A 22,418-nucleotide genomic window follows, 5' to 3' on the forward strand; every position below is an offset into this window, starting at 1 on the left:
AGGTCAAAACCACACATACAAGGAGGTCTGACAAATAAGATCCTAAAATATGCACACTAATCATAATTTAAATGAGAGGTTGGGAAACCGATGTTGAAAAATGTTTGGTGGACCCATTCCATGATGTGAAAGGTTCAATAGAATGAGATGGGTAATATGAGCCTAAAAGGGAGTACAGACATATTACTGATGAAAAGCAAGATTAAGTCATTATTAAAGATTAAGGCATAACAATTTTTATATGGTTGATTCTAGTAGAATTAGATTAAATGAATTTTTTTCCACTATCAACTATAGTGTTTGGATATTCATGCTCATTTTATTCAAGGAATTATTTCCTTCTCTTTGATTGTTTATTTTATTATTATTTGTGTCTATGTTGATAATAATGCTATTTGTACAAAAGATTTATGATGTTCCTTATCTTCTTTGGTGGAAAATATTCATTAACCTTGGAATGTTTTGAGAGATTTTAATTGCATTAAAAGACTTAAGGAGAAAAGTGGTGGTTCGCCTCCTATTCTCAGTAAAATTTTTTACTTTAACAACTTCATTTTTAACTCTAATCTTATTGACCTTCCTTATAATGGTCATTTTTATTTGGTTTAATCAACAAGAAGATGTTTCTACAATAAGTTTTTCTTATAAACTGCTTGTAATGATTTTTGGATGAAAATTTTCCTTCTAATATGTAAAATTTACAATAGAAGTAAAATTCTGACAACAACTCAAATAATTTTTATACATAAACCTACAAATTAAATTTTCAGAATACAAAAATAAATAGTGATTGGGGAATGATTAGAAGTTAATGATTCAAATAACACCTTTTGAGAAGTCAGGTAATTTTTTTTCCGTTTATTTTAATCATCATTCTTCTATTAAAGTGGGTTAATTTAGCTTTAATAATAAATGGAATTCTTCCAATTCTTGTAATATTCTTGATTTTTGTTTGAACATTATTCTTAATATTCCTATAAAATTGGTTTTACTTCTTGTATTTAGAATGGTCATGATAAGTATACTCATAAATTCATTTAATTTTAATAGCTATTATAGTATTGGTTGGAATAAATATGTATGTTTTAAAGTTTTTTCTATTAGCTGTGCTACTATTACTTAAAGAATTTTACATAATGGTCTCAAAACTAGTGATGATTGCCAGAGATAATATGATTAATAATTCTTATGTCTTATGTTTGAATCATAATAAAACTCATAACCATATTTTCTTTGAATGTTATTTTGCCATTCTTTATTAAAAAGAAGTATTCCATATAGGAATTTCCATCTTTTGAAGTGCTAATATGCTATATATTCTCTCTAAATTGGATTATTTTTCATCTAAGATTATTAAGAGATTTTACTTGTTGGTTGCTCATGACGCTGCTTATTTTATATGAAGGGAGTGGAATAAAAAAATCTTTAATTTTTTTTTCTTCTATCAGTAGTATGATTTTTAATATTCATATGATTATGAAGTTAACAAGGAGAAGTTGGAAGTTTAAAAAAGATATTCCTTCACATATTAGAGATCTTTATATAATTTGAATTTTGTTGTTTGCTTTGATTATTTTGGTTCTCTATGTTGTTTACATTAATTTGTTTTTGCTTATTTTGAATTATTAACATGTTTGTTTCTCTATTATGAACTATTTTTTCTTATTTGTTGCTATATTGTGTTTGGGTTGAGTTTCGTTATTTTTCAGCCTTATATTCAAATTCAACCATATTTTTGAATATTTATAATTTGTTTGATTTTAGATATTCACTTTTCATGGATGGAATTTTAATATTTTTGTTACAGGTAAGTTTCTGTAATTTATTTTTGCATAAAAGTTTTCATTATTTTATTTTTAACTCGGGATCTTGGCTGTCTCCTTTTATTTGCTATCTGTTTGGCTTTCATGGTATTTCAAATAGTTATATTGTCTTTGGTTTTCTCTCGTCTACTGTTTCTACAGGTTGTGTTGTTGTTTTTATTGCTTTTCTTATTGTTTTGGAGATGGTATCCTCCTTGCTGCTTCTTGGGCTTTTGTTGATGACTATGTCTGTATTTCTTTTTTTTATTGTTGTGTTTTTTTTAGATTATAATTTGTCATTTATTTGATGATCCATTTTTCTTAAATTTTGTCTTTCACCTTTTGTTAAGAACAATTTTGCTTTTAGTTATGTTTAGGTTGAACCGTGATGTTTTCTAATAATTTATTAAAATCAAACTTCATTTTGAGTGTTTATGGTATTTTTTATTTTAGATATTCATTATACTTTGAAGGAATTTTATTGTTTTGCTTTCAGGTAAGTTTTTATCTTATTTTTGAGGACCTTACATTAATGGTTTCTTACTTTTATTAAGATTCAATCTGCTTTCTGAATATTCAAAATATTTTAATTTTAAATATTCATAATTTCTGATTGAAAATTTAATGTCTTTTTATTGTCTTGATGCTTATACTCCTTGAAGGTTGGATTGCGATCTTGTTTATTTCTGATATTATTTGTACTTTTCTTTGTGTTTCCTTCTACTTGTCTTCTCTGTGGTTCTGCTTTGGTTATTTCTTTTATGGTTCGTGTGATCCAACATTTCATGGAGACTTTCTACAGCTTCAGTTGGACGCGTTATTTATTTATGTTTATTAGATTGCGTTCTTGATGTTGGATGTTGTCCCTCTAATTTGTTGTCGGTCTCTTCTTCTTATTATCTATTGGTGATCGTTCTTGGCTGATTTTGAGTGTTGTTCATGAACTATGATGTTTTTCACCCATTTATTAAAATTCAATCGTATTTTAAATACTTGTGATTTTTTGATTTTAAATATTCATTATATTTAGAAGAAATCTTAATATTTTTCTTTCATGTAAGTTTTTGAGCATATTTTTTAGTGCATTAATTAAAATTATATAAGTTTTTTCAATATTCAGAATATTTTGATTTTAAAAATTCGTAATTCTTGATTGAATTTTTAATGTGAAATTAGTGTCTTGGTTCTTATCCTTATGCTAATGTTGGATTGAGATCTTGTTTTTTTTTTGTGATATTAATGGTACTTTCCTTTTTTGTTTCCTAATTTTAGTTTTCATTACGGTTCTGTTTTGGCTTGCTATTTAGAAGTTGGTGTGATTTGGCCTATCCTGGAGTGCTTCTATAGCTTCGATCGGATGTGCTGATGATTTTTACAAATTGATTCACATTCTTGCTGCTTCCAATTAGCTGTTCATCTTCTCCTATTGGATTTTGTCCCACCAATATGCCATCAAACTCTACTTCCTGGTAAGTGCTGGTCGCTATTTTCTGCCGACTTTGGATGCTATTTGTAGGCCCTTCAGATCTGTTAGGCTGTCTTCATTGATCTTTTTTTGTTGTTTGGATATATTGTTGATTCTTTTCTCAAGAGATTTCTTATTGTTTTATCTATTCTAATTTTTATAGTTGATAGTTTATATATTTTTTTAGGTTCGTTTAATTTTATTATTTTATGCTCCTATTTTTTATCCGTTTATATTTTCATATATTTGAGTTGTAATTTTTTTAAAAAAGGAAAAATTAAAGTACAATGTCTCTGATTACCGCTAGTGCTGGCCGCGCCGCAAGTGCATTTGACCACCCTATACATGACACGTGGCTTAATGTCGCCCCTTCCATTTTGGCCCCCCCTCAAATGCGCGAGAGATGCTTATTTAGCGTCCACCTCCCTCCAATATCGTCGCGTTGCGTGTTCGTGTTAAAACTGGTACTCAAACTTAACCGGTAGCCACTAAAAGAGAGAGAGACGGAACGTTGGGGTAAATTTTCAGGATCTTCCTGGAAAGAAAATAAAAATCAGGATATTCTTAAGAAAAAAAAATTATAACTATGGAAAAAGAAGAGGCCGGAAGCATCACTGTGCTCTTTCGTTCGGCTCCTGTTCCCTTTCTCTCTCCCTCTCATCCTTTTCAGGAGGAAGGTCAGTGGATGATTCCGCGCAAGGCTGCGCCGTCGCCTTTCCGGCAATCTCTTTCTGTTTCTTCTCTCTTTGTTCCTGTGTCCTTACAGTTTCGATCTTCCACTTTCGTAGGTTCTGTTCCGTCGCGAGGATTTCGGACTGATGTACTCTAATATTCCACTTTCCTAGCTTCTAGGAGGTATTGTACTGTGATCCCCTAGCTGAGGATATTTAGTAGCTCAGCTCGCTAGTTGTTGTTTTCAAATCTAGTTTAGAGACGATTGAAAGGGTTTCGGGTTGACCGAGCTGCCTCAGATTAGCTGCGGCAGCTCAGGTCATGGATCCTGTGTTGTATTTCTATTTCGGTGCTTTTATTGTGGTTTTCTTGCTGGTGGGTGCTGAGAAATGACGCTTGCGCTGTGTTTTTTTGCTTTCTGGGTGTGGAATTGATGCTGATTTGTGGAACATTGGATAAGCTGTGGTGGTTTCCTTCTTCTCCTAGGTTTCTCGCGGCGATTCTTTATTTTGACTTGTTTAAGCAGATTCGTTTTTTTGCTTGAGGTTGGAAGTAAACTGTATTATATCTAAAGCGAAACGTTTAAATTTTTAATGATCATCTTTTTCAAGTTTTTTTTATCCTTTTCTCCCTTTTGTGTTGCTTTCTTCTTCTTGTCACATTTTTGCCACTTGGACCTGCCCAAAAACTGCTTGATTTTTCTTTTTTGGTTGCAGAATGTTCTGGCATTTCCCAAGTTCTGGATAAATAGGGGGTTGGATTTACGGATTCTGGAGATCCCGTTATTGGGGTTGAAATGTTATGGAGCTATGTAGTATTCTGTTTAACAAATGGCTTTTCAATGCATAACTTTACTGGATTCCAGCGTTTTCCTTGGAGCTGAATTATGGTCTTCCTCACTAAACACCATACCATAATGTGTGGAACGTTTCATGGCATGGAAATCAGAATTGGTTAGGTCCAAATACACCTAATTACTTTGCCTTTTGCTGTTCATATCATTTGGATTAGCTTATGGAAACTTTGATCATAGAACTGTTTGCAAAGGGACATTTATCCAAAGAACCTACCTGTGAATAATTTGCTTCCGTGGAAATGAAAAGCCTTACAGTTTTCAGGGTGATCTGCAATGTATTCTGGAGTTTAAAGCAAGCAGAGATACAAAAATGTCAGAAAATTTTTCAGTTTCTGTGAAATAAACTCCGTTGAACAAAACAGTGCTGTGAATATCTTCTGCTTGTTTGTTGCCAAATAATAAATTTGATTTCAGAATCAGTCATGGCTAGTGGAGGTTTTGGAGGTGTGACAAATCATATTTTTCCATCTCTTGGACCTGCAATCTTAGTATCTATGACATATATTGACCTTGGAAAATGGCTGGCTGCTGTTGAGGGAGGTGCCCGTTTTGGATTTGAACTTGTGTTGTTGGTGCTTATTTTCAATTGCATTGCTATTCTGTGTCAGTTCCTTTCAACTGCTATTGGCATGATTACATGGAAGAATCTTGCAGAGGTATTTTCCTTGATCATCTTTTTCTTGCATATCAGTGATGAAGATGTTTTCTTTATTTATTGGTGAATTATTTTAAAAAATAATTATCACTTCATAGTTTCATTAGTTTTTTTGTAAATAATTTGTTTGGGTCTTCCATATGCTTCTTGGTCAATATATATAGTATAGATAAAACCCAACGACTAATGCATCGTTCCCTAGAGAAATGCACACTTGAAAGTAAAAATTCTAAAAAGCAATTTTATCTTGCTTATATCTTATGTGGACCAATAAATGCGCTGAAGTGGAGATAAAACCCAACGAATAATCTTTGTTCATATTTGTTCATTCAAATATGTGCATGCTAAACTTTCTTTTAGGAAAATATAAGGGATGACATTTATCCAATTCTTTTTTGATGATTACATTCTCCAAGAATTTTCGGCTATGTAGGTTTATGTTTATGGATGTAAGCATCTGAGAGTGTTTAAGTTTAGTCATATATGTACACCCACATATTGTTTTGGCCTGAATTCAAATCAATTTAGCTTGTTAAGTATTAAACTCATCAAAACCATGAACTCGCCAAAGGTCACCAACTCACTGAAGGACGTGAACTTGTCAACTCACTGACCCACTAGAACTAGAAAGAGTCCATCAAAGTCTACTCAGCCCAAGGAGTTTGACCACTTGTTTAAAACTCAACTCGCTAGCAACTACCTCACAAACTTCCCTGGGAAAGGTGTTAACTATCTCTAGATTAGGCGACACATTATTCAGGTCTTGATTCTAGATAATCGAGGCAAAAAATTAGCTATAATCTACGAATGCACCAGAGAATTTAAGGCATATTTCTTTATAACATTGACTAGCACCTCATGTAGTTAAATAATAAAAAACAATTAAGATTTATCATATTTCTTTTGTAATGCGGAATCATGGGTCTAGGCCTATAAAATGAAGGGTTAGAGGGAAGGCAATCACCTAATCATTGGTACTTGAATCCTCTATCCATCGATAAATAAGATAAGCATTATTAGTCTCTCAATCACTCCTTATACCCGCCTTTTTCTAACTAATTTCATGAAATTATTCCAATTAAGCTTCGGGTGTTCTCCCATAGACAAATTTAAATCAAATATCCTTGAATAATTATAAAGTGGGTATTAATATTTATGTCTCAAGGGTTGTTCTTCTTCCATGACATTAATTCTTGGTTGAATAGTGTGACAACAAATAAATTGGTAATGTTGGTTCCTTAAATGATCTCTATTACTATAACAAAGTAGTATCAAAGCCCATTTAGTACGATTGAATTGATCATGATAGCTTTAGTTTACGCAACATTCTCCTTGGGTGTATCCCATCATCAATTGAGCTCTTTTTCTAATATTGAGCTAGTTGAGTGACAACCTCTCCTATTTTTCATTGCATGTTGGATTGAGTTCTTTATACATCTCCAATTATGATACTCGATATTTAAGGTTAACCAATGGGGATTAAATTTGGACAACATAGAATAGCGGGCAAATAAATTATTAGTACAAAACCTTAAGCCATTAGTGATGGCTAATTGTTTAGTATTTCTATGCTAAGTATATTTTATCAATATCCGGTGTTGGAGTGAACCCAATAACCCACTTATCATGTATAAACCCTACATGGGAACTTTTGACATAAGTTCTCTTGAATGGATGCTAAGCTTAAAATTGCATAATTTGAGGCACACTTTAAGGCTCGCGCAAGCATTTTTTTACAAAAAAAACTGCAATAAGGTGTAAGCTTCGTTGTTCTTGGGTGGTTGAGGCTCGTCTTAAGACATGTCTCGCCTTAAAACATACCTTAAATTTTTGAATATGTACATAATATTCTAAAATATCGATATAGCTCGCTTATTAACCTTTACATCTCACACACTAAATAAAAAGAAAACTTATCCATAAAAATTTTTGTAGTTGAAGTTCTAATTATTAACTAATTTATGTTTTATATTAATATTTTTATTGGTATTTATTCATTAAAAAGTAGAAGATTATTGGGATTAAAGATAATTAAGAATGAGAGAATATAAGCACGACTAAGGATAAGACATGAGATAACCAATTCTTTATTTCAATGATTCTAATAAAAATAAATAGGGTGATTACTGTAACAGGTACTTTTAAATTTTAAAATTAAAAAGTTGATAATGTTATATTCTTGTTAAGTGGGGGTATTATGGGTGAGAGAAAAAGACTTATATTGAACATATTTAATTTTTATGTTTTGATATTTTAATATTTTAGCTTATTTTTAGAGTTTAATATTTGCATAAGCCATCTTATTTCATAATTTGATTTTAGGATAATTAAGGTGTTACTCTTAACTTTATGTATTTTATTATTTTATGTTTTGATATTTTAATATTTTAGCTTATTTTTAGAGTTTAATATTTGCATAAGCCATCTTATTTCATAATTTGATTTTAGGATAATTAAGGTGTTACTCTTAACTTTATGCATTTTATTACTTTTTTACTTAGTTCAATGTATGATATTATTTTTTAATATTCTAATAAGTTAGAATAGTAATATGTTATTTCTTACTTTACACTTTATATTTCATATGCAATTTTGGTTCCTTGTAATCTTTGAACACAGTTGCTGGCCTATTCTTTTGAGCCTTCTTTTTCTTGCCATCTTTTTCTAAGATGTGAACAATATTAGGGTGTTCAACCATACAATAAAGTTACTAAATTAAAATTTGACTAAATGTAAGAAAATAAAGAATAGTCTGAATTAGATATATACTCAAGAAATAAATACTTTTTTTGCTCATTCTAGAATCCAAGTAAGGATTCATGTTGAGCTCCTATCCTTTTCATCCGTAGAAAATGTATGTGCTCGTCATCCTTTAAGTAAGGATGTTGTAAGTTCTTGTTTAGAAAAATCACATGCCTAGTTTTAATCAGTCGCTATTTGAAGCATTTCACTAAGAAATACCTATTCAATTCTCAAATTTATTTTCAAGGTTGGGCATTTTGATATAATTGGTTGAGAAGAGCCCACAACAATCTTTGAAACCCTTGATGGTGAATAGATACTGGAAGATGGTAAGGCTCCACTAAATCCTTTTTTTTTGTGTTGGTGGATGATAATGAAATCAAATTTCACGAGTTCGGCAGAGTTTGAGTTTGATGACTCCATAACCAACTCTTGCACAAAGGAAAACAAAGGTCGAGTCTGAACTAGTTTTCATAGCAATAAATCTCACCTCAAATCATCATATGCAGGTACTCTCCCTTTCTTTGGAGACCAAATCAAGTACCATTATTCAAATATGTGCATCATATGTGTAACGTTCTTGTTTCAGTTACCAAAAGGAGAGGAATTGAAGACTCGAGAGAATCCAAAGAAGAAACGGTGAGTCGGGGACAACCGAAAAGGAGGAGAGGAAACTAGGGGATTAGAAGCCAAGGAGACGAGTTCGCCTATAAAATGATGCGGCTGAGGTGAGGTTTACTCACCTGAGAGTCAAACAGTGCGGGAGACTTCGAGCCTAAGTTAAATTTTTTTTACCTAGCCGACGACAAGGAAGCTCATGTGGGAAGAGCCGAGCCAGAGCTCTTTAATGCACTGAGGGCTTGCATGCCCTTTTGCCATATGGAGGAAGTAGGAGGCGTAGACTTCTCGTGCGGGAGGGAGCCAATCAAAGGTGAAAAAGGGAGCCCTCGTGCGGAGAGGGCAGAAGGGTTCTTTTGGTTTAAGGCTCGACAAAATAAGGTAACGGTTATTTAATTGATTTAATAATAAAACTAATATATACATATACATATACATACATGTACACACACATAGACATGTACATATACATATACATGTACATATACATATACATGTACATATACATATACATGTATATATATATATATATATATATATATATATATATATATATTCAATAGAAAATTATGCATACTTACATAAAGTAAAATATGAAAATTTACATAATGTAAAGTTAATAACTAATTAAAATACAAATCTATTTAAAGTTTAGTGATATAAATATTATGTTTATGCTAGGTTTCTAGTTTAGAAGAGTTGATGTTAAGGAAAACCAAATAACAAATTAATTGACATCGAGGTGAGTACTTATATTCTTATGTTATGATAATATTTTGTTTCTTCTATATCAAATGCATTTACTAGCATATCATTAGTTATATTGAAATTACTGCAAACTCAAGATTTTGAATTCTAGTGAATTTTTGTTCATATTGTAGGAATGATGTGTGCATAAGATTATTTAAATTATCATAAATATGGAATGATTTATAAGTATGTTGGCTACTGTGCAAATGAGAAATAAATATTTATTATTAAAAAATTAATTTTTAGTTGGATGCTTGTATGTGCATGATTCACCATGATGGAGTCACTCTTTGCTAGTACTAGTAGAGAGACACTAAGGTACCTGTGCACGTAAATGAAAAAACATATTGATATTAAAGTAACTTAAGTGACACAATTTTTAGATGGTGATATAGAATGATATTGATATACTATTCATATAGTATGTTTCATTGAATAATATCTCTAATGTTTATATTGATTTATTGAAACCTTAGCTGATATGTATATTTTTTTTTCCTTTGTAGTTTAGGGATGTGAGTATTCACTGGTTTGTTTAGCTCATTGTTATTTTAAATTAACTTTTCAGGCTAATTAATTGATTAAAATAAGAGCGATAGAAATGAAATGTTTATAGAAGACGCAGACAATCAGTAATTAGGTAAATTTAAATATATTAGTTTAATTTAATTAACGACTTTTTCACTTTTTAAATTGTAAATGAATATAGAAAATTTAAGTTATCATCCGACCGTCTGTTCTCACTTTGGTTAATTCCAAGCCCCGGGCCACGCCATGATAATATGGTAGAATTTTGTCATCACAATCATCATATTTAATGGCTGAGTGTAATTGCACTTTTTAAATAACTTAAAATATCTTCAGAGCAACTTCAATACTGAGAAGATGCAAGTCAAATGAGAAAGGAGTTTTTAGAGAGAGGTCTGGGATTATAAAGATAATCAAAATTGAAAAGTGACAATGGAAGAAGTTCAAAGCTTTTTATAACCATGAAAAGTTGCTCCTTCAAGAAACCTCACATTATAAATACTCTATGGGCTCTAAAAGTTCGATGCACGGTATGTTGATCTTGTGAGTTTTTTTTTATGAAGTTTTCGAAAGGCAAATTAGATTGTAGATACGACACTACCCAAAGATTTTACCATCACTTGGTGATGACTTTTTGATATGGGATTTGAGGTTTCCCATAGGTGTTAGCCCTTATAATTAGTTACCCTTCCTGATAACTGGAGAACACTTTCGATTAAGGCTAGTCATTTAGTGTTGAATATTCAACATATAGTAGCAATATACATAAAATTTTAGATTATAGAATTTTATTATTTTTAGTTTAAAGCAAATGATGGGGGAAATGATGAAAAACTCGGTCAATATCTCATAATTCCGTTGTCGTCCATGATCTAGTTAGAGGAGGTAGTTGATTCAACTTGATTGAAGGATACTTATCGGCAAAGGGTTGTGTTGTTGAAGGGACTTGTAAATTTGGCGTGGTTATTTGTGTAAGGGCACAAATTTAAGTTGATCTTAGCTGTAAAAATTGTTTTTTCCAATCCATTATATTCTTATGATTCACAACCTAAAGGATAAAAAATTGTTGAGGAGCATGTGGGTTGTGACTAATACCGTAATATAATTGTGCTTCTTGGCCGCAATCACTCAGTGGAAGAGCTCTGGATGTAACCGTTAATTTTTTGTGAAACATTTGGGCCAATTCAGACATACATAGGACTCAGGTCACATCTTTATTGACATACGATTAACTTTGAGTGTAAATATAATGATACATTCAATGTGATATTCATTATTTATGAGCTGAACTTAATCAAAGTTTATCAATCTTAACAAACTATTGCGGAGAGCGGATGAAATTTGTCTTTAAATTTTTCAAGTTATTAATTTTAATAAGAGTATTTTGGTTGGTTATTTTGAAAACTTTATTTGAAGATGATCAATCCAGTTTAGATATTCTACAAACTCGACCATCATTAGAGGAATTTGAAATTTATTAGTCTGGTATCTTCATCATATTAGTCCTGTTGGCTCTAGTCATAACAAGGAGGATTAGACGAGGTGGTTTGTACTTGTAAATTGTATTTTGAAATTATTGTAATTGCTAAACTCGTTGACCTCAATTCGTATGAGGAGGATCGGACTTGCTGCCCTATAAACAGGGAAGGTATTTCGATTTTATGATTTTAAGATTGCATACATTTCGGCATTTAAGTATGATGCATTTTATATGAAAATTGACACACATGTGATCATAGTATTTTATGTCGTTTAAGGTATTATACTATGATGCTTGATGCATTTAGCAAATACAAAAAAATTATGTTCTTACAAGGAACCATGTGATTTTGAAGTATTCATAGGATGCAAACACATATTTTAAAATATTAGAACATCTTTTGAGGTAAAATATTTGTGTTAGAAAATCCTTGAAGTATAAATGCAAGATTTTAAATCATTTAGAATTTGAAATGCACGCATGGATCATAGACAATTTTATTTTGAGCTTTAAAAAGAATGATATATTCTCTAGCAGACATATTGTCTAAAGTGCATTTAATTTATTCCCTTGAATTGACTTGAATTATAGTCAGGTCATTATTATGTATTTTGTAACATGCATTTTCTTTTACTTCTATGTCATTTTCAAAGTCCAATTATTTTATGCTTTTAAATTATTTGCAAGTCAAATTCCAGTCTCCATGCATCTTGCTTGTTTAGGGGGCTGCATCGGGAGTGCATGTTTGCCAAACTACCTTTAACACTTGTAGGTCATTGTCTTGAGACATTGTAGCCAGAATAGTTCTTCTATTCCATTGGTCTATAAAACACGCGTTGTCTTTGATTAAACTACATGAAAGATTGTGAGCACCATTACCATGCATTTATATCTTTTCTTTTGAGGTGTGGATGATGTCGACGAAACGAGACTGCCAGACCAATGAATTACCACAAATATTTATTGCTTTCTTATATATAATATCATGTATAATATTTATATTAGTTTATTGTATAAAGAGAGAAAATATCTGTTTGGAGTGGATAAAAGTTCACCTGTTTCTGGAGTGAGTACACTGAGGTCGTCAAAGTTAATGGCAAAGAGTTCTCTGGTTGAAGCTAAGAGGAGGCTAGGGCTCGCGTGAATAGATGGAGGTAAGCCTTTGGCTTTGGCATTTGGGTAATGCAAACAAATGTGGGCAAGCAGTGGGGAAGGAATGGAGCAAGGAGAGCAAGATAATATGCTTCGATCCCATTGTTGCTTTTCCTGTATCACATGAATGTCAAAAACGGGAAGGAGCATGTTTGAGCTACGTTTAGGAGGCTAACATTTAATATAAATAACAAAGAGATGAAGAAAAGAAGGATCGGTCTCTTGCAATGAAGACAAACCAAGAGAGAAAGATGCGTGTTTTGGAGGCTCTTGTATATTGCATTCTTTCATCGATTTCCTCGTTAGCCCTAGTCAAGATTGTTTCATGAGAGTTTTAGTCATGAGAGGGAAGCTTTGGTTCTTGAGTCATGCGAAGGGGCTCTGCCTTCTCTTGGTTCGTGTGATAGAGAGGAGGAGAAGACGTGAGCTTTCGACTCATAACCCTAGAGGAGAGGCGAACAAGATGAACATGAGGGAGTGAGCGTGAGATAGGGACAAGACGTGAGCTTTCGCCTCATAACCCTAGAGGAGAGGTGAACAAGATGAACATGAGGGAGTGAGCGTGAGATAGGGTGAGTTTTAGTTAAAAGAGGCTTTCGACTTATAACATTTAAAGCCTCACGTCTTGTCATCCTAGGCTTCTGGTTGCCACCCATGAGGACAAGACGTGAGGCTTTCGATGAGATAAGTGTCGGAAATCGATCAGGAACTTATCATGGAAGGGATATGCGGGAAATCTGTAGACTTCATCTAAGATTTGTTGAAATTGATGAAGCGACCCATAGAGAGATCACTGTCGATCGTGATATTGAGATTCAAAGAGGAGAGAGGGAGGATAGTCTGGTTCCTATCCATAAGTATGACACTAGTAAAGAGGAGGATAAGCAACGATGTTTTGGGATTTTGTATCAGAGGAGGCCAAGAGATGGAGTGCTCTTTTGAGGAAATGGAGATATGGGATTAAAGGAAGACTTACTAGATTTTAAGGTGAGAATTAATCCAAATCACTTCATTGAGTGGTTATAGACTATTGAATGAGTATAAGGACCTGCTAGCTGGTGGGAGAGTAAAATTTTTTGCCATAAAATAGAAGAAGATAGTCTCTTTTTGGTGAGAGAATTTAATGAAGGTGAGACAAATGAAGTTTGGAACAAGTTTACTATTTACGGGAAGATGAGGGAGATGCAAAGGAAATATCTACTCCCACACAATCATTAGGACATGTTCTTGAGGTATATCACTTGCATCAAGGGAAATTGTTAGTAGAAGAGTTAACAATAGAGTTTGAGCATCTCTTGGTGAAATATGAGCTGAGGAAGCTAAATGAGAACATTATAGCCATATATTTAAGAAGCTTGAAGTTAGCCATCAAATATGTCGTTTTGTTGCAGTTTTATTAGTTATTGAGTGATGTTCAGATATTGGCCCTAAAAGTGGAGAAACAGTAGAAGATCAAAACCCTGCCTTCATTTAGGCAATCACACACAGGAGTCAATAATACACTAGTGGAAGGTGTAAACATTGTGTAGCAAGAAGATAGAACCGATCCTAGTGGGAAGAAGATTGGGAGAAATGGTACACACAACACAGTGCCCGCAAGGAAGTGTTTTAGATGTTAGGGGTTTGGACACATCACCTCTAGTTGCCATTGTAATGTGCGGGTTTCGTTACTGGGAGGGAGGTGCAACGAAAAATCGAAGAATTGAGGAGTCATTAGAAATAAATTAGGAGTCGGGAAGCCAAAGATTGGGAGGTGAAGCTGAGGGTTCGGGAAGCCGAATTGGTGAAGTTTGCCTATAAATCATGATAGACGACTTTCCTCGGAACTGAATTGAAGAGGAAGACGAAAAAAGAGTTTGTCGAGCTTCAATGGTGAAGGAACCCGTGCCTCAGCCTACCAACGGAGATGAAGATGAGAGGAAGGTTCATCGGAGAGGAGGAGAAAAGGAGCGACATCGGTGTTGAGCCGCAATCGAGGAAGTTGCTATTGCGACATTGGTGTTGTCGAGCAGGCGAGGAAGCTCGAGAGAGAGAACCGAAGCAAGCTTGCATACGATCCGGATCTCACAGCGAAGAGGAGCCAAAGTTGTTGGAGGAAGTCTTTCGGTGCACTTCTTAGGGTCGAACCGAGAGGTTGACGAAGGAGAGGAAGAGGAGCTCTTGACCAAGCTCTAGCGGCGAAGGAAGAAGAAGAAAGTCGTGCAGGTGTTGAAGGAGCCCTTGACCAAGCTCTAACAGCGAAGGAAGAAGAAGAAAGTCGTGCAGGTGTTGAACCGAGCTGAACTTTTGGTAAGGTAAGAATATTAAGTTTTGTATCTTTAATATTATACATTAATTGGTTTATATATATAAATATTATAATAATAATATGAAATATTTATTTGAAATATGAAAATAAAATTTATGATTATTTAAGTTTGAGTGGACATTTATTGAATATTGAGTAAAATTATAAATGTTGATTTAGTTGATGTTTTGATAGTCAAATTAAAGTAGCAAATACTTAAAATAAAGTTTCTAATCAACAAGTAAAGTTACAAAAGTAATTAAGAGATTAATTAAACATAATTAATGATATGCTTAAAATTATATTTTTATGATATTGTAGGCGGCTAACTATTGGCTGCAAAGATTAAACATGTTTGAAACAAGCCATACAACATTGAGATGAGTACTCATGGTCTTATACCATGGTGATATTTTGTTAATTCTAAATGAAATTCATTTGTCTGTATTATCTTTGGTTATATTGAAATTACTATAAGTTATATTTTTGAATTCTATTGAATTTTTATTCATATTGAAGGAATAACATGTGTGCACATCATTATTGAATGATTTGACTGCTATGTTAAATGAATTTTTTTTATTAGAAATTTTTTTTGTTAGATGCTTGTGTGTGCATGATTGACTATGATGGAATCATTCATTGATGGTACTATTGAATGAATACTAATGTACCCGTGATCATATATGAAAAATTATATTAATATTGAAGTATCTTAAATTATATAATTTTTAAACGGTGTTCCTGTGAGGATTATATAAATATAAAATGATATTGATATACTCTTTGAATAACATGTTAAATGTTTATGTTGATTATAAAAAAAAGTTTTAACTAGCTTGCATATTGTTCTTTTTTTTTGTATTACTATAGTTTATGAATACGAGTATTCATTGACTCGTTTAGCTCATTATTATTTTAAACTAACTTTTTAGTTTAATTAAGTAATTAACGATCAGCATTAGAAGAAAACATTTATAGAAGACACGGACAACCAGTAACGAGATAATATTAAATGTACTATTTTAATTTAATTTGATTAGTGACTCTTTCATTTATGGAATCATATAGTTTAATATGAAAAATTTATTTCACATCGTCCAACTGTCTGTACCTGCCTTAGTTAATTCCAAGCCTCGGGCTGGGTCGTGACAACCTTATTATCATAGTTGTCTTCTTACTGAGTTGGGAGCAGTAAAAGTAAATAGTGTTAATGGAGACATAAAACATGGGGAGGAGGCGTAAGAGTACCCAACTTTCAGCTGATGATGACGAGATGCTTGTGATTCGATAGGTTCTTTAGATTGAAGCTACAAGAGAGCAGCAATGGCTTTGTCACATTTTTAAACCCTTTGCATTATGAAAGGAAATATGTGCATTCTTATCATTGATGGAGATAATTGTGAGAATGTGGTGTCTACACAGATGACAAACAACTAATTGAGTCTCAATACTCAGAGATATTTCTGGCAATATGTCTTGACTTGGTTGAAGAAGGGGAACATGGTTAGCATTGAAAGGAGATTCTTTATATAGTTTTCTATTACGAATCATTTTTATGATCATATGTGGTGTGTTGTCACCTGTCACATTTTGTTGGGGAGACTGTGAGTTTGATCACAAGACTCAGCATGAGGGGTTCAAGAACACTTATTCATTCTTTAAAGTTCGAAAGCATATACTTCTCATTTCTTTTGTTTAGTCTGAGGTTATAGGTGCTCTTGTCATGATAGAGGTGCCAGCGAGATCACTTTTGATTATTTTAGTGGGTAGTGAGACAAAATAACAGACATCAGGCTTAGGACATCCATTACGTAGAGAGTTTTAAGATATTTTGACCGACAACTTACTACCATAGCTACCACCTTTAGAGGAGGTTCAGCCTGATTTCACTTTAGAGAGGAATGAGCCAAACTTAAACTATTTTTAGAGGACTCTGCAGAGTATGCTTGATACGAAGTTTCAGTTCAGTTTAGCAATGGACCTACATATAGTTGGATAGATAGATATGGTTACTTGCATTTCGAGAAACCTTCCCAATTGTTTTGTGGTACAGTGCATTCGACGGTGAGATCTAAGTTTTCTAGAGATGTAGTAGAAGACACTCTAATCCGAGAGGTTACAAAAATTCCTCCACCTTCAATAGGGCTGACTTGATGCCATAGGTTGAGAAGTCAAAAGCTTTAATAAATGAGGTTGGTGCTTCACCAATTCCGTTAGACTAATATGAGGGTTGGGGAACCTTGGTCCGATTTGGTCAAAGTTAAGAGAGGCTGGTCTAGGCTTAGAATTGCAGCCCAATTGAGTGGGGCCCACTCCTATTAGTAATATGTCTATTTAAGTGTTTTATTAATGTTTAGGTTTAGTTTTTGTTGAGAATTGCTTTGGGACAGTCGTTAGCGTCTCTTTTTCCCTCAACGAGCTATATCCTAAGGTTTGTTGATTCGGCTGTATCTTGGTCTCCAAGTAGTATTTATCTTTTCTATATCATTCCCAAATCCTTTCCCACATCGCTCACATTCTCTCCTCTTCCTCGCTGCCGCAAGCCAGAACAGCCTTCTTGCAGTTGTTCCTACTACTTGTCTGTCATCTAGTCTCCTTGAAATTGTTGCCGTGTTGTTTCCAGCTTACTAGCCACATCCTTGCCACCACCCATAGGTTAAAACCCTAAACGACACCACCTAAACCTTATTTATCCATAATTTTCATGTTGTGTTGTTTTCTTGTAATTTTAGATTTTCCAACTATTTCATGTAATTTCAGACTTTGCATTCAGCAATAAATTTGATTATGTAGTGTTTTTGTTAAATACCAGTGTCAGGGGCTTATAAGAATGTGAGAAATGCTGCTATAAACAAAGGGACAAAAAGCATCAAATCAGTACACTTCTTAATAGTAAAGAATTTTAAATAACATAATATGATCTTTTTGTGCAGGTAAAATGTACATTATTATACAACTATTTTTTTTTTGCAAAAGGAACAGAGCAATAAACTCGGCCAAAAAAGCAAAAGAACCTCCCACTACAAATAACTAATAATTATTAATTTTGTCCCAAATAATTATGCATATTATTATTCTCTCATTCTTTTTAGAATTATATTATAAAGATACTAGAGAATTAGAGAACTAAATATACACCCCAAATACGTTAGTGGTGGACTTATTGGCCGACTTCAATGAGAACTTGCCAGCAATATATAAGAACTTTCCAATGAGATTCATATTAGAATAACTTGCCAGGATTGAGAAAAAACTGTTGTTCAAGGAAAGCTTGAGGTAATTAAGCTCATGGAGAACTTTCCAAAAAAATATAACCAACCATGGTCTCCCAAGCCCAAAAGCTACTTAGCAACTTTTACTAAAGACCAGTGGTTTCCTCTAGACTAGCTAACCGAGCACCAGTCAGAGTTCTTAGGCTACACGTTTGTCATTATTTCAGCAAGCCACCAATTGGCCTTACTCTATACTTTATTAAAATATGTAGCACCTCATCAAACATTTCACGTAGTGCTCAAAGTTAACCTATAAATAAATGGTTTTAAGAGAGCCAAGTATATGCAATTTTGGTTATGTAATTTTGGGTTATGCAATCTTGCAGAAGGTAGACTGAAATCATTGAACTATTGAGCTCTATACTAGATTCTTCTTCTACTTCCCTTTTTCTCTTTCCTCGAGTCTTCTCTATTTTTCTCTGTGCACGGTAATGTTTTGGTGTAGTGCCTTGAACAAATAAAGCAGTATTGAACATAGATGTTGAAACCATTATATCTACAAGGCCTCTTTCTATTACATCATTAATATGTTTATAATCTACTACGCGCTTTAAAATAAAAGGCAAATAGGAAGCTTTTAAAGCAATCAGCTCATCTATTCAGCTTGCTTGTGATGATTTTATTGCCATTGATGCCACTAAATATTGAAGTATCATAGGCAACATGAAATATGCATATCTCATATGACTGGAAATTGCTCAAAAAATAAACAAACTCACCTAATTTAGGCAAGCTCTTACTCGATCACATTATACAACAGAAGGGCCATTACTATGGCACCTACAAAATGCTGTCTTGTGACCTGATGTTTCACTAGTCATAATCTTGATCTTTCACTAGTCATAATCTTTTCATCTCATAACTTTGTTAGATGTGTGATGGACTCATAATCTGGATGATTATAAGTTTCATACATAATTTACTTTTGATCCACTCCAGTTACTTGGTATCAAAACACAACTGTAGAATTGATCAATCATCAATTGGGGAGGAATATCATAATTTACTTTTTATGAGCACATCATAGATGAGAGTTCATTTATTTAATTTTCGAATGAATGATGAAACTAGACACTTGACCTTAATTCACCAGTTGATTAAAACACTAAACATGAGGATACACCAAGATATGACACATGTTTTCTGTAATTAAATCAACTAGTGAAATTTCCGCCATGACTTAACTTACAATGAAACCCAATGCACCGGGATTTGAGCTTGAATATTAGACTCAAATCCTCTTGGCAATTGGGGACATTTGTTAATGTTACATATGGATCACCGGACTAGAATAAGTTTAGAGTCTAGGTGGAGAGGGCGATGACGACATTGCTTATGTGTGCTTAAACGAGAGATACAAAGTGAAATTATTAGAATAATATCGCCTACTTCAAGAATCTTCAATGAGGGGAGAGGATAAGTACCAAGGATACTATTCGCCTACTCTTGGTGAGATTGTTGCACCCGATGCTCGTCAGTCGCCAGTAGCTCTAGCCTGATAAGAATAATTAGCCTGTGGGCTGCACTACTTTAAAAAATATTTACAAAAATAAAAATAAAATTTCTTTTGCCTGTTAAAGTGAACTCTGTAAATCTAAATAGCAACTTTTGCATGAAAAATCATAGAATTTTGGTAAAACTTACAAAGTTTCACGGCTAGTCATTTCGATTGAGGTTAACTGCCTTCCGTAGATTGTCGGGTTGGTAGCTCTTACCCAAGGTTGGGAAGCACACAGTACAGTTCTGAGCCCCCACCTTTACTAATGTCTTATACCTAGTCTTGGTCTTCCGTAAGTGACCACGGGTTTTGCTTTGCCTGTTCGTGTTTTGTTACGACTCGTTTTGCTGCTTTTCACACTACAATTCTTGCTTTCTTCCTTTTTTTTGCAATTTCTCTAAATTATCTGCAAATTATATTCTACTTTATAAACTAATCATACAGCGGTAGCAGAAGCCCAGGTACGCATTTTATTTTATGCACTGCAGTTCTTTTATTTACTACACGGTACTTTCTTACCTGCATTCATTTATTTTACATACAAAACCAAAATATTGAAACATATCGGTAGAATCTTTTGAACCTTAGGCCTTTGGACTGCTATCTCAACAAGTACAAGGAGCTTGGAGCATACACTGTAAAAGGACATTTTCGAGAAATCAAACATATCTACACGAATAAAATATTTCCTTATTTTAAACAACAACAAACTCATAATATTTTAAGGCAGTTCGCCTAGTACGACATAAATCTTCACATTATCTTTATGCATCTGCACAACTATATTGTGTAGCGTAAGTTCTAACTTTTCTAGGATTTCGAGATTGTCGTTTGGTCTGACATAAATCTTCCTATTTTCTTAGACCACTTTCACGATCGGATATTGCGCGTTTGTAAGTCGTAAATTTAAAAATAAATTGACAGGATTAAACACTCAAATAACATCTTCTCAAAATTTAAGCCAAACAATAGGATAGTTCGGAAGTCACTGGGGCTCCTCTCTGATCTGTGACATCCCCTACCTTTCATTAATTTGACTCCTGAAAATGACTATTCCTATTTTGAGTCATTCCCTTTTGAGTTTCTTGTGTCCTACCTTGGAAACTTAAACTTTGAAATCTTGAAGATAGAAACAGTAATCTTAATCAAGAGTTTTCTTAAGTGATTTCGGATGTAATTAACTCTAGGGGTTTGCCCTATAGGGAATTTAAGAACCCAGCTTAATATAAACCCTATTTAATTTTTCATGTTAAATATGAGAACTTGTCGGCTTAAACAAAAATGATTTGGTAGACCAAACAGACGTCACAAACTCTTTAGTTTAGGTGATTAAGCCTACTAACAAATGACATGTTTATTCTTCAGGATAGTGTAATATTTGTGGTATCGTGCTCAACCATCTAGACTATCAAATATGTGAGGTCCATTCGGTCTCACTTTTCTAAATTTAAATATTATTATTTTCCAAAATTACAGTCATATATGAACTAAATCTAAACATTATTTTTCAAAATTAAAATACTATTTTATAAAGTTATATATATATATATATATATATGTATAGATCCATAATTAAATTAAATTAAATCCTAAAATAAAGAATCCACGACATTATTTGGCCGACAGTGGTGGCATTTGTTACTGCTGAAATATGTTGGCACATCCATCTCCATATTGCATGAACATATAGCACTTCATAAGAGTCAACATACTTGCGACAACTTGAAGGCTATCTAGGTTTGTGTTAAATGGTGGTCCACTTTGAAATGGACTACATCAGACTTAATTATCAATTTTTTAGTGAGGCCTTCGATGACTTGCTGCATGTTTATGAAGACATATCTCTGTTTATAATCAACTAGCTGGCATATTTTTGAAGACCCTTGCGAAGTTTCAATGTCACGTACTTTACTCTAAGGTTGGTAACTTAAATGTAAGCCATATATTGCAAGGACTTGCTATCTCAACTATTATATACACCTCAACATAAACACATGGAAAAATATTCTCCTCTAATTTATATTGCTATCTTGTAGTTGAACATTATTAACACAGTCTATTCTTGGCATTGTAATCTTCTATGTAAATGCCATGAAAACTAGCATATGATCTTTATTCTCAATTCGTAGGAAACTTTCTTAGGCAATACCTTTGTTATGTTTATTAGGTGTGGAAACTGAAGGGGGACTTAAGTTGGACATGATATACTAGTGGTTGAACCAATTTTATGCTAATCCTTATGGTGTAAGCCATCCATTTGATCTTTCTATTACATATCTTTTAACTAATGTGGGAATAAATTGAATGCTTTCATTTGCCTTAACAAATATTCAAAATCCCTTTTAAGGCATGCCAAAGAATGATGCTTCTTCCTATATCAACTATTTCACGTATACTATATGTTGGCTCTTATCCATTGGATGAATTGTCTCTAAAAAACTTGTCAGTGGTTTCTGATATAATTGATTAGCTATTTTCTTATGGTAATCCACTTTTCATAGTCAATGAAATTTGATAAAAAAATATATTTTTATTCAATGGTTGAGTTTCAAGTCATAATTAAGCCACCAAGATATCATGGGACAATTGCAACTCCCCAAGTTTCAGTATGTGCTTGGGGCCCTGCTTATGAGCATGC

The 22,418-nt window shown here is 33.2% G+C and overlaps 1 protein-coding gene across 1 annotated transcript in view; it reads left to right on the forward strand.

Annotated features, from left to right (window-relative positions):
* The first annotated feature begins 3,840 nt into the window (after positions 1-3,840).
* LOC110038606 (protein ETHYLENE-INSENSITIVE 2) overlaps positions 3,841-22,418 on the forward strand; it is a 44,376-nt gene continuing 25,798 nt past the window's right edge. Inside the window, exons 1-3 of the mRNA XM_020743494.1 lie at positions 3,841-3,944; positions 4,056-4,122; positions 4,656-5,451. Coding sequence (XP_020599153.1) covers positions 5,218-5,451 — 234 coding nt within the window. The 5' untranslated portion in view covers positions 3,841-3,944; positions 4,056-4,122; positions 4,656-5,217. The remainder of the gene's footprint in view (positions 3,945-4,055; positions 4,123-4,655; positions 5,452-22,418) is intronic.

The sequence above is a fragment of the Phalaenopsis equestris genome, unplaced genomic scaffold, assembly GCF_001263595.1.
Source record: "Phalaenopsis equestris unplaced genomic scaffold, ASM126359v1 Scaffold233263, whole genome shotgun sequence".
Lineage (NCBI taxonomy): Eukaryota > Viridiplantae > Streptophyta > Magnoliopsida > Asparagales > Orchidaceae > Phalaenopsis > Phalaenopsis equestris.